The following is a 14,082-nucleotide window of genomic DNA, read 5'->3' as shown; positions in this document are numbered from 1 at the left end:
GAATTTAAAACTTCAAGATAAATTATAAATTCTTAATCATTAATCAATCTCTACTTTTATGTTTAAGAGATTCAAAAGCTATATACTATACCATAATTAGTTATACATAAACAAAAATATTTACTATTAAAAGATACCTTGAAGGTTCCTCAAACCTATTTTTGAATTCTTAGATATATAATTTTAAATAAAATACAAATTTTAGATAGATTCATATTATATAAAATATTTTCACTCTCATTGATAATCACATACAAGTCTATAACTCTATATAGAATATAAAATGGCGGTTGCTTACCGATGACATGTACTGCATCAATCAAATCCTTATTGAATTTTATCTTTGCTATTAGTTAGTGCTTGCACTCTAGGTTTCGTATTCAAAAAATTAGAAGAGGTATAATTTCTTTTCGATGTGGTTAAGGTAAAAGATAGAGAGAATAAATTTTAAAGTAAGACTGATTTTTTCTTAGGTCAGTAATTGGGTAAAGTTTAATAGTTCCTATTCTATTTAGGTCTATGAATTTCTCTATCAATTCCATTATCTTATTCTTACCCATGAAGTTTCAATATTTTCTTCGATTGCATGAGTAGCTCCTAAAGTGAAGAAACTCACTTTTCAATCTATTACGACTCCTCAAGTGTCACTCCTGAATAGATTTTACAATGCATAATCTGAATTTAATCGAAACTCTTATATAAAAATCGAAACTCAAATGCAGGCCCTGAATATCGAAAAGAAAACTTAAAAAAGAAAATAAACGTATTTCTAAACTATGAAAATCCTAACATTAATGTTGAAATTTTAGGTGGAGATTATATCTCCAATTGCTACCAACCCAATGTTTATCATGTGCAGGAACCAAGGTATATTAACTGCATAGGTCCTTGTGATTTATAGATTCTACCTAATTTATTTTTCGTATAAGCATTGAATTCAATGAGTAATTAAGACTAGTAAGGAAGTCATTCCATACACGACATTAGGAGTGATTGTGGTATGATATAAAATGAATTATTTTATCATATTAAAATTTTTAATATCGTAATTTTATTATTATGATTTTTGATATGATATATGGTGTATATTTTTTATTTTTTTTATATTCAATGGGAATGTACACGCGGTAGAAAAATTACGTCAATCCATTGAAATATGGTATGCTATAAGTGAATATTTGCGCCAAGAAATGAATCCTGATAATTGATATATAAAAATATATAGTGAAATACCAAATATCATACTGAAGTATATAGTTACATATACAACATATATAGATATTATATTATTATTATTGTTATTATTGTTATCATTAAAATACTAATAAATATGAAAGTTGGACTACTTTATTTTGATCGAAATGACAAAAAAAGTTGTTTTTACTTTCTTTTGAATACATATTTCTACATGTGTAATGTGTTAGTAAGATACAATTGAGACCTTTTTTTGAATTGTCGAAATCATAATATTCTATTATACAAGTATATATTAGTCGCAGTAGAACAAATTATGATTATCGATTTACGATACCGCAAAATATCAAATCATACCGAATTAAATTGGTATGTTAATGGTATAATAATTTTAAAAACCAAATATCAATATTACCGTACCGAATTTTTAAATACCGTACTATATCATACTATGTTCACCCCTACATGACAGTGTTTGATAAGTTTGATTCGGTTATTTATTACTCCCATCGTCCATCTCTACTGCTTATTTAATATACTAAAAATAATATCTAACTTTATTTGTCTAGTTTGAAAAAATAAGAGATAATTTGTCATTTTGTGTTTAGTTTATCCTTATGATTAAATATTTTTTAATTTTTTAATATTTAGGTGTCTTATAATTTATAGAAATAATATAACTATTTATTATTTCTTAAGTCATGTAAAGTCAAACATGAACAAGTAAAAATGAACGGAGAGAATAGTAATAGACAAAAAGTCATGTGGTGTGTAAAGTAAGAATAATAGTAAGACGATAAGTGCTCTTTATTTTTAATTAGATGTCATCAATTTTTTTTTATGAAAGTGTTTGTTTTTTAGTAAGGAATATTTTATCATGATGTGAAATTTTCTAATACGGACATGGCCGTATCTATTAATTGCCTTTTAAATTACGTATTATATTATTATAAGGTAATCATGAAGAAATGTACGTCATTTGAGCCAATCTCGTACCAACATGAATTAATAATTATGGTATAGTAATAAAATTATTTTATTCGTAATCATAAGTCTCAAATTCAAACTTTGAATATAAAGAAAATCATGTCAAAGCGCTACCCAAAACAAATCCTATAATGTACTATTCAAATTTATCAAAACTACAATATGAATATCGAATCGAATGAGAAACCAAAGAACTCATTGTGAATAAGTCAACTTTTGCCTTTTTCATCCCTTTAAATTAGTCAAAGTTGGCATACAGACACAATACAGTTGGCCCTAAAAGAGATAATTTTCAACTTGTAGGACTTTCTGATATTTTGTATACGTGATAAGGGGGCGGAGTTAGAGTACCACGGATTTATCTAAATTTTCTTCGTCGAAAAATTATAAATCTCGTTGACTTCTTAATATATCGTATTTTTCTTTAATATTTTGAATCATGTTAGTGAAAATTTTGACTCCGTCAATGTAGGTTATGTTTTTTTGCTTTCTCTATTAAAGAAGAACAGGGCTTTATTATCACTCTGTGTGTTAACTTATTCATGGAGAACTCTACTCAACAAGTGGAGCTACAAATCCCAGGTTTGTCACTTATTTTTCCTTTCAAAAGTTGTTTTTTCCCTTCTTTTTTAGCCTTTTTTATGATCAAAATTTGGTATATTTCTTGGTAAATATAATAATTCAAGAAAAGTAGGAGAGGTATATAGGGTATGTTCCTATGATTCTTTATAGTAACAATCACGTGAATTCAACTGGTTGGTTATCTGAACTTTCAATTGTTCAATTAAATTAATCGATAACTATTTTGGTACTACTTATTCATTTTGTGGTGTATGACACAAAGAATCAAGCAGGCAAATATCAGAAGATGATGATACAATAAATACAAATCAGCAGCAACAAATTTCAAGAAGATCAAATAAACACTATGGATGGTGGTTTAGAATATTTTTATACATCATTTTTCTACTTGTTGGCCAATCTGCAGCTACACTTTTAGGAAGATTTTACTATGATGAAGGTGGAAATAGTAAATGGATGGCAACATTTGTTCAATCAGCTGGTTTCCCAATCTTACTTCCTCTATTTTTTCTCTTTAAATCTTCCAAAAATACCGCCTTTCAATCGCGCGAAAAGCCATCAAGATCTTCCCTTTTTCTCATCTATCTGTTTTTTGGACTAATGTTAGCAGGTGACAATTTGATGTATTCATATGGACTATTGTATCTTCCTGTCTCAACTTATTCCCTCATTTGTGCATCTCAATTAGCCTTCAATTGCCTGTTTTCGCTCCTACTAAACGCGCAAAAGTTCACAGCTTTAATACTCAACTCTGTTGTGATTGTTACAATCTCAGCTGCATTACTAGCAGTTCACTCTGAATCTGATACTAGTACGAAATTATCAGCTGATAAATACGCGATTGGATTTGTATGCACGGTGGCTGCATCAGCAACTTACGCGTTATACCTCTCTTTACTAGAAGTAACCTTCAAGAGAGTGATCAAAAGTGAGACATTTGACACAATATTGAAAATGCAAGTTTTTCCTTCATTCATTGCAAGTTGTGCTTGTGTTGTGGGACTATATGCGAGCGGAGAAATAAGAATTTTGACAGCAGAGATGAATGGTTTTAACAAGGGCGAAATTTCGTATTTGATGACATTGATTTGGACTGCTGTGCTTTGGCAGATTTGTTGTATTGGATTGCTGGGATTGATATTTGAAGTGTCTTCTCTGTTTTCTAATGTGATAAGTACTTTGGGTTTGCCTGCTTTGCCACTACTTGCTGTGATTTTTTTTCATGATAAAATGGATGGTGAAAAAATCATTGCATTGTTGCTTGCTGTTTGGGGATTTCTTTCTTATGTGTATCAGAATTATCTTGATGACTCCAAAGCCAAATCTTCAAAATCTGAGGAGAATGAAGCCACTATTACTCATTGAGAAGTCTAAATGACGCTCGAGGCAGGAGGAAAAACGTAATTCTCTAGTGTCGTAGTTTTACCATTCCTTAGAATAGTGATGTTATGTAATGTGTGATATGAAAATATGATCCTTTTCTATTATGTGGGGGAAATTGAATACAATATGATGATTCATTTGATCAAGGTCATAACCATCATGTCATTAACATTTTATATTATTCACTATAGTCAAAGTGTAAGTGATCAAATTGATCAACTTTACAATTACAAGCACATATAGTGGTAGATTTTCCCTATATAAAGGTCAATTATAATTTATATGTAATTAATTAGTTATCCCATTTAACCCACCCCCACTAGTTTTTTGGTTTATTAGTTATAGCATCTTCAGTAACATAGTTGAATAATTTAACAACCATTAGGATTAAAATTAGAGAGTTAGGTTTATGTCCTTTTCCTTTGTATTTTTTGCTATTTATATTTCTTTTTCACCGGTCACAATTCACTTTACGAGAGTCATTTTAATTAATTATTTTGAAGCTTAAATTGGATTATTTAAAATTTAGATGCTCGAAAACTATATGAAATATACGTTAAGTTGTAATCTTTCTCATATTAATATATTCCTGTTGTCTCAATTTATATGACACTTTTTATTTTTCGAAAGTCAAACAGTTTAAGTTTGATCGAAAATTTGTATATGAAATCTTCAAGTTTTTTTAAATGAAATTTATATATTTATAAACTACGTAAAAAATACTATAAGTCACAATCATTGACAATTAAAAATAAACTTGTTTAGATCTTAAAATTCAAAAAGTATCACATAAATTGAGACGGAGAAAATAAGTCATCATGTCAAACCTCCCACCATTCCGTAAGGTAAAAGCTCTTGCCCCCAAAAAGTTCTATTATTCTTCGCCAACAATAGGATTTTTTATTTTTTTTTGTCAAAAGTCACTTTTGGAACGGTCAGGAGCGCTTTATCCTCAATATTTCAATATCAGATATTTATGTGAATTCGAATTTAGTCGAACTTCAATATAAATATCAGATAGTGAGAAAACAAAAACAAAAAAATCCCTAACTAATTAAATTGTCTTCTTGAAAATAAAATACAAATCAGGGGGTTAATTATATATTGTCTCAAAAATTATTAAGTTGGATGACTAATAATAGATGAGCAGCCAAAATATAGTACAAAGTGTGTACAGACAAAAAGGCTACACAACTTTTTGTCGTTAATCGAAACTTTTAGTATACGAAGAACAGTTTCTTGGTCTGGAGCAAAAATCATGGTGCCGGCAGCCGCGATAATTTCAGCTTCAATAACGTATATTTAAGTTGTTATGATCGAAAGGTTTAGACTAGTTAGATTTTGGAATAGACGGGTCAAAAATTCAATGAATTTGCAATGCATAAATTTAAATTTAGTCACGACAAAAATAAACCTCTACGCAATTTTCATTTTGTGTTTACGTGACTGAATGCTATTAATTAGTAATAACCATATTGCAAATAAAGTTTTGGTTCAATGACAAAAGTTGGAGATGATGTTGTGAGATGATTTCGGATCTCTTCATCTTAATTCAAAGTTTTAGGTTTGAGTCTCTCCAAAAATGGAAAAAAACTCAGTTGAAAGTATCGTCCTAAAAAAAATGTTACCTATATATAATAATTTGTAAATTTGAATTTAGTTAAATCGCAATATAAACACCTATGACCAAATTAATAAGTGCCACGCTAAACCAAACACTAAAAGAAACAATTTATAGTTGTCGAATAATATTTATTCATACTTATTAGTAGTATTTATATTGCTATATTAATTTATCATAATTAAGTAATTATTTATTGTCAAAATATATATTAATTAATATGATTAAGTGATATAAGTTTATGTGCACAGAAGTACGTAAATAAAAAACATTTTTTCTTACGACATATTTAACACAATTAATCTACGTATAGAAACAAAAAGAGTAATAATTTATTTGAACAAAGGGAATAAATTGCGTAAAATGCTGTTCCTTTTTTCTACAATTATATTGTTTTCCAATTAATGTGATTTTGGTTGATTGTATTAAATGATGGCTATTATTAGTAATTTAAGAAAGAATAAAATAAGTTACACGATCTAGATGACAGTTACATATGATCTTTTTTTCAAAAAAGATGTAATCTATTTAAAGGTTACTATAATTTGTTGAATCATTACTCTTTAATAATCCTTAGTAGTAAAAGCAAATAATCCCAAATATAGAAAATTAGTATTAATTTACCAATTGGCACTTTAAGTAAGGATTTGAATTTAGTACTGATTTCCGGTAAATGCACAAGCACATCACATCAACCAAACAAAACGGATTTTTTTTATGTGTGTTCATAGACACAAATGGGATAAATAAGTTAATTGTATAAAATATATTTCTGTCTTTACTTCGACACAATAACATCAATTGAAACACACATTAGAGGTTTTACGTCTTATTGAAATTAATACATAATTAAAGGAACAACAATAACAATTACATATTCATTGTAACTTCACATGTGAGATTTATTAAAGGTAGTGTGTACGTTGTGATATGCGATTCTTTTAAGTGATTAACTTATCTTCATAATAATGACTGAATCACACATAATTTTTTTCTTCAATTTTTTTATCGGACATGTTTAATAAGAACACTTAAACCATTTTTTTAGATACTAAAATTTCAATATGTCTTAGTTCGAATTTCTCGAATTAAATTTAGGATCCATTTGAACATGCAATACGAAATCAAACTAATAAAAAGTAGAAGTTTTGTTAGGACATACAATTTAGATTTCTAAAGTTGTATAAAACACAAGAAAATTATCAAAAGAATTCTACAATTCTCATACAAGCTTATCAAATGAGCAAACCAATGTTCATAAACAAGAAAACGAAATTAAGACGACCCAATGATAAATCATATTTCTCCATGTCCCTTTCATCAATAAATATCTACAATTACAAACTTTCAAGTACACATAATTTCATCAATAGTATTAACTAGTTATTCTTTACATAATTTTTTCACATGACAAGCATAATTTCTTCACATCGAAAACGAGTTTATTTTATAAAATTCAAAATTATCTTCTTCTTTTTTTACAAAATATATATTTAAAATCATAATCCCAAATCTCAATCCAAACCTCAATTTAAAAATCATAACTTCATATCACATATCGAAACGCAAACTTGATAAAACCAAAGTTGACAACACATTGAAAAATTATAAAATAACATCCCGCCCATAGTCAAAATTTTAAAAAAATATTTTTGGGGACCTCATGGCCTGATACGAAACTATAAAAGGACTACCCCACGTGGCGCACTAACTTGAACACCAACACACACAACTCTTCACTTCACTCCACTCTACCAAGTCAAAAAATAATAATATAAAAATAGATTCAGTTATTTGCTTCACATTTTTCCTGCTCATTCTCCTCTCATTCGTCGCCGCATCCGCCGTCGATAGGAATCTCCGGCATCGTGAAACCGGTAGGGTTAGGTTTTTCAGTGAAATGGAAGGCGTCATTGGCCTTGTGAACAAAATACAGAGGGCTTGTACGCTCCTCGGTGATTACGGAGATGATCGAACTTTGCCTACTCTTTGGGATGCTCTTCCTACAATCGTCGTCCTCGGTGGACAGGTACGATTCATCTATACCTATTTTTTGTGGTTTTGTTTTTGCTTATATCTGTAATTTGTTCTTTTTTTGTTTGATCGGTGTTTGTGATGGAGGTTTATTAGTCGTGATGGTTAATTTCGCGTTGTTGACGTGTTTTTTTGAAATGATTTGACTGAATGATAGTGTTTTTGTAGAGTTCCGGGAAGTCTTCGGTGTTGGAGAGTATCGTCGGCCGGGATTTTCTACCTAGAGGATCAGGTAATGGTTTAATTGTACGAATTGTATTCGTAGGGTTAATTTTCAGTTTTTTAGACTGTAGTTTCTCAATTGGAGATTTTTTTCCCCACTAAGACCTAAGTTGGTGGTAACAAATAATTTAAAATAGGAATAGAGATGAAAATCCTGTTATCGTGAGGCTTCGGGATGTTGGTTGACATTTCGAGTGCATGCATATAGAGATGAATCACTGGAATAGAATATCAAAAACTTTAAAATCTGATTTTTTTTTTCCTGAAAATAAAATGAAATCATCCGTTTTAGAACAGGTTTGCTCTGATTCCAGCAAAGTATATATATAAAAAAAAAGATTCTTTTATTTCATTAAGAAGAAGAGAGAAATGAGTACTTGATAGTTGGTACCCCAGTAAATGCTTTTATTAACACGTGCAGATAGAGAAGACAGACTAAAATAAGGTTACTTTAGAGAAAAAGAAGTCTTTTTAATTGAACTGCAGCACACAACCCAGTAGCTCTTAATTTTAGAGAAAATGTGACAATTAATTGATAAGTCAGAAAAAATGCTAACTTTTATAGACTATAGTTAGTTTTAGACCTTTTGACCTAATGATTGGAGTTTATGCTTATCGGTATTATCATGATTTGCTCGAGTTAAACTTTCTTATCACAATGACATTGATTCTAAATGTCTATTTAAAAAATAAAAATTATATTTCTTTTCCTTTGCCTTTGACCTTCAACTGTTCCACTTCACTATTTTAGACATACCCCAAAATTGATACTTATAATTTTCAGGATGCCACATTGGAATTATTGTAGAAACACACCTTAAAATTCTACTCCACTGCAATCTTGCTCTGTTAGTAGAATAAAAAATAATTTATTTGAAAAAAAAAGTTATAAACTACTATATTTATACTCTGTCCGTCCCTTTTGTTCTGTTTTCACATATCAACATTTGTTTTGGGGCAGGAATTGTAACGAGAAGGCCATTGGTTTTGCAACTTTACAAGATTGAACCAGGACAACAAGACTATGCACAGTTTCTTCACACTGGAAATAAGAAGTTCCTAGATTTTGGTATGTTGCTGTTTTGAAGTTGTGCTACAATGCAGATTTTCTGTATAGCTTCTTCTGCTTTACTATTATGCTATCCAGATTACGTTGTCATATTTCTTCTGCTGTACTGTTAGTCCATTACCATATCCATTTTGGAATTGAATATTTTGTGTAATATCATTTAAAACAATGCAGTATTTATGCCTTTGATTTGATTATGACACTTTGTACATTTCTTCTTAATGAAGCTATGGTAAGATCAGAGATCCAGCAAGAAACTGACAGGGTGACTGGCAAGACTAAACAGATTTCTCCTCTTCCTATTAATCTCAGCATCTACTCTCCAAATGGTGCGTATAACTTATGTTATGTTACTTTTATTTACCATGTGCTGGCTTTTGTTGTGGATTCAGCAGTGTATCTACGGGAAGACAGGCATATGATGGTTTGCATAATTGATACCATATATATGCCCATTATGTTGCATTTTTCTGTGCTTTCAAAATATAAAAATCCCTAATTGAATGCTATGAAATTTCTTAAGTTTAGTACTACTTTCTATCCTGTTCATTATCATGCAAATTGCTAACAACATTTGTATTGCCCCAGGTTGTGTGTGTTTAGTACCTATTGTTCATATAGTGCTTAAAAAAAAAGTTATTTTATGTGAACTTCATATTAACATATCTAAGCCGTCGTTGATTTTAGGACAGTGCAATTGCTTCATTTTTAGTTTTTAGCTTTTTACTCTATAGATTCTTGGTGGTATTCATAGGACTCAATATTGGGATTTTGATTTGGCTATTGGTTCAATAAGATAACTCATCTTGGGTTTTCATTGCAGTTGTCAATTTGACATTGGTAGATTTACCTGGCTTAACAAAGGTTGCTGTTGGTATGTTTCTTCATTCTCATGTTATTGGTCTTCCATAAATACATGTTTCATGATCTATTTTGCTCAATGCATATGTGGTTGTCGACAGAGGGACAGCCTGAAAGTATAGTTCAGGAAATTGAAGATATGGTTCGCTCATATGTTGAGAAGGTAATATGCTGAGAGGCAGAGCATGTCTTTGTTGAGTAACAAATTATAACTGTGTAGCCTCTTTGAGATGATAAATTAGCATTTAGAGAATTATGATCCTGCCACACTGAATATAGACTTTGATGATATTGCTTAGTTTGTAAATTTTTCCCTAGACATTTATAGGAACTGACTGACAAAACTTCGGTTCTTGCATTGCAGCCAAACTGTATTCTTTTAGCAATTACCCCAGCCAATCAGGATGTTGCAACATCTGATGCTATAAAGATTGCTAGAGAAGTTGATCCAGCTGGTAATATTTTCAAGTCTTCTTGGCCGTAATATATCACTTGCTTAATTTTCCCCGTCTTTGCTCTTTCTCTCACATTTGCAAAATACTTTGAGGGTCACTGGAGAACTTAGTTACTTCCATGCAGGTGAACGTACAATTGGTGTGTTGACAAAGCTTGATTTGATGGACAAGGGAACAAATGCATTGGATGTAAGTACCATCTTTTTTCCTTTCTACCTAACAATTGGTTTTTCCTTGTTGAAGAGGAGTTATGTTTCTCTGTATTAATCAACATCTTTTAATCCCTGATACATCGTTAACGATGAACGGTTTATAATACACAGGCTTATACCTAATAAATCTTCTAAATTTACAAAAAACACTGATCTCTTCTTAAAAGTCTGTTTATACCTAATAAATCTTCTAAATTTACAAAAAACACTGAACTTCTTAAAAGTATGTTTCATGCTGATTCTTCCATAGGTCATCTGCAATATCCATCACCACTTTGAATTTGGGTATTATGTGTTTCTTTTGAAGTGCTAATATTGCTTAAGTGTGAGATTTATGTCTGCACACAGTGCACAGTACTAGGATAAGCATATAACTATTTTTGTCATATGTTGATGTGCAAGAATACCTTGCTACAGGCTTCCATTGTGAGACTGTATATTGGCGGACAAGAACTTTCTATTAAGTTATACCATGCTGAAGTTCAAAATTGATGTAAATAGATACTGATGAATGGTTGAATGTAGAGAAGGCATTCATGCCCTCTCGATGCCTAAAATAACTGCAGGATGCAGAGGCAAATAGAGCTTGTGCACATTTTCGTTAATTCATGAACAAGATCCATATATCTTGATAAGAAAAGAATCTAGACAAAAGGAAAGAATCAGAATTGATTGATTGATTTCTCGAAACAAACGATAAGCAAACGGAAGTTGAAACATAAATTGTCAGGTTGTTCCCTTAAGATTGTGCAACATTCATCAGGTTCTCTTTATGAATACACTCAAAGTTCTCTGTTAATAATCAGCAGTAGTTGTATGTTACCTTTGCTGTGGCAAGTCTTTCATCAATTGCGGATAATTGCTACTTTTTTGGGGCTGTATTCTATCATACTGACAATCCTCTTTTGTTTACTTTTCAATTTATGTGATGAAGGTTCTGGAAGGAAGATCTTATCGGTTACAACATCCTTGGGTTGGACTTGTCAATCGTTCACAGGCCGATATTAATAAAAACCTTGATATGGTTGTTGCAAGGCGTAAGGAGCGTGAATTTTTTGCTACAAGTCCCGAGTATGGACATTTGGCCAATAGAATGGGTTCAGAGTATCTGGCAAAATTACTCTCAAAAGTATACACAGTCTACCAAAGCTGCTCAAGAAAGATTTATCTCTAATTCTTGTAATTGATATTTGTTATACGATGCTGATACCAAATATTTATTTTCCCAGCATCTAGAATCTGTGATCAAGGCCCGTGTACCAGCCATTTTGTCTTTGATCAATACAAGCATTGATGAGTTATCTTGGGAGACCTGTTGCAATTGATGCAAGTGTAATGATACTAACCTTTTCCTTTTCTGAAAATATGCTTAGTGCTTGATTCAATATCTTTACTAGTTTTGCCTAAATTGACAGGCGCAGTTGTATGCCATATTAGAGCTGTGCCGTGCTTTTGATAGGATTTTCAAGGAGCATCTTGAAGGAGGGTAAGAATATGCATTTTTCTTTAACTAATGTGAATTGTAAGAAGACAGAAGGAAAATCTTGTTGATTTGAAAACATTGCTGAATTTTCCTTCTGTCTTCACAACCACAACTGTTATTTTGTCATGTAAAGGGAAACCCATAATGTTTGGTTTCATTCATATATCAAGTACTGTCCATTTAATGGATGTCACATTAATTAGGAGTTGGGGACATCTTCAGTTGATTTCAGGCATAGTGTCTTAAAAACCAAGGACATTTATTTCATTGCCTTACAATGATGTTAAGTTGAACTTGTTTGTTATAAGTTCCTTATGCTTGGCCTTCCACCTCTGCTTGTGTAGGCGGCCAGGAGGAGATCGCATTTATGGGGTCTTTGACTACCAGCTCCCTGCTGCTTTAAGAAAGCTTCCACTGGATCATCATCTCGCGATGCAAAATGTTAGGAAGGTTGTCTCTGAGGCAGATGGCTATCAACCTCATTTAATAGCACCAGAGCAAGGTTATAGACGGCTTATCGATGGTGCTCTTAATTATTTCAGGGGTCCTGCTGAAGCCTCAGTGGATGCAGTAAGTACTTGCTTGCACCTATGCTTTTATCCTGTGGATGTGATTTTTGTCATATTACTTGATGTGGCTATGGTTAAGAAGATCTTTTTATGACACTGGCCCCCACAGAGAGTGTCATCTGGAGAACTATTCTCTATTTTGCATGGGCTAGGGAGTGCCAGTAGTTAAATAGCTGCTCTATCTCAAGACTGCATAACTTACAGAATTGGAATAGTACAGAAATGAGCAAATAATCTAAAAGCTGCTCTAATTTGAGAGCGCACAATATTTTCATATCCCCCTCTTCCCCACTTAAAAGACAAACCAATTGTTGAAACTGCTCATTTCAACTTAACTCCATGAATTGATTATGTAGGTCCACTTCATCTTGAAAGAGCTGGTGAAGAAGTCAATAGGGGAAACTCAGGTATGATCCCAAGTTCCCAACCTTTGACTACTTCATGATGTAATGGCAAATGATGAATCGATATTTTTCAATGCAGGAACTAAGACGCTATCCAACTCTTCAAGCAGAGATAGCTTCCGCTGCAATTGAAGCATTAGAGCGTTTCCGCAGTGACAGCAAGAAGACTGTTCTGCGGATGGTGGAGATGGAATCTTCATACCTTACTGTTGACTTTTTCCGGAAACTTCCACAAGATGCGGATAAGGGTGGAAGCCCAATTTCTTCATCTGCTGACCGTTACACAGAGGGGCACTTGCGCAGGATAGGCTCAAACATTTCCTCATATGTCGGGATGGTGTCTGATACCTTAAGGAATACAATACCAAAGGCTGTGGTTTATTGTCAAGTTCGGGAAGCTAAGCGTTGTTTACTTGATCATTTCTATACGCAACTGGGCAAAAAGGAGGTATTTCACTTATCCTGCTTAATACCTTCCAGAGATTAGATATCCATATGCTTTAATATCTTACTGAAATCAATAGTTGATGAATGATGATCTATTCATGAAACTGGGGAACATGTCATTAGGTGAAAGCTCATTAATGCTGATTCAATTACAGGCACTTACACAACCTTTTTTCACTTCTCTGCACAAAACTCTCCAAATAATTAGCCGAAATAAAGTATCAAATAAATTGTCTGAAAATCTCTTACAGTAAAGACCTTTCACAAAAGAGGTTGAAAATTATGTTATGTTTTCCTTTCAGGTTCAAAGTTAGTAGATGGTACTTAATGATTTTGTTTCCACTTGTAGGGTCATAGACTCTCCCAGTTACTGAATGAAGATCCAGTCTTGATGGAGCGGAGGCAGAAATGTTCAAGAAGGCTTGAGCTTTACAAGTCTGCTAGAGACGAAATAGATTCAACATTATGGGGAAAATGATGTGAAAGGGTATATAATTTGCAAACTAATTAGATAATGTTTCTTTTTGCTCTAAACCTATGCTTTTCAAAGCCATAGAGC

General features: G+C 31.9%; 1 protein-coding gene and 1 pseudogene across 1 annotated transcript; both read left to right on the top strand.

The window, feature by feature from the left end:
- Window positions 1-2,640: 2,640 nt before the first annotated feature.
- LOC125827078 (probable purine permease 11) lies at window positions 2,641-4,140 on the top strand. Its single transcript, XM_049506441.1, has 2 exons — window positions 2,641-2,763; window positions 3,026-4,140. The coding sequence occupies exons 1-2, from the start codon at window positions 2,724-2,726 to the stop codon at window positions 4,126-4,128; spliced, it is 1,143 nt and encodes a 380-aa protein (XP_049362398.1). The 5' UTR covers window positions 2,641-2,723; the 3' UTR covers window positions 4,129-4,140.
- A 3,364-nt stretch (window positions 4,141-7,504) lies between these two features.
- Window positions 7,505-14,060, top strand: LOC125826979 (phragmoplastin DRP1E-like; annotated as a pseudogene).
- The last annotated feature ends 22 nt before the right edge of the window (window positions 14,061-14,082 follow it).

The sequence above is a fragment of the Solanum verrucosum genome, unplaced genomic scaffold (genome assembly GCF_900185275.1).
Source record: "Solanum verrucosum unplaced genomic scaffold, falcon-dt-bn FXZP01000060.1, whole genome shotgun sequence".
In the NCBI taxonomy this organism is placed as follows: domain Eukaryota; kingdom Viridiplantae; phylum Streptophyta; class Magnoliopsida; order Solanales; family Solanaceae; genus Solanum; species Solanum verrucosum.
Note: the sequence above shows the minus strand (reverse complement) of the source record. Positions and strands in the feature narration are given on the sequence as shown.

Bases quoted from the DNA above. Each gene is read 5' to 3' on its own strand.
- LOC125827078 (XM_049506441.1), top strand. From the start codon at position 2,724: ATGGAGAACTCTACTCAACAAGTGGAGCTACAAATCCCAG. The intron at 2,764-3,025 runs GTTTGTCACTTA...TATGACACAAAG, and splicing joins AGTGGAGCTACAAATCCCAG to AATCAAGCAGGCAAATATCA.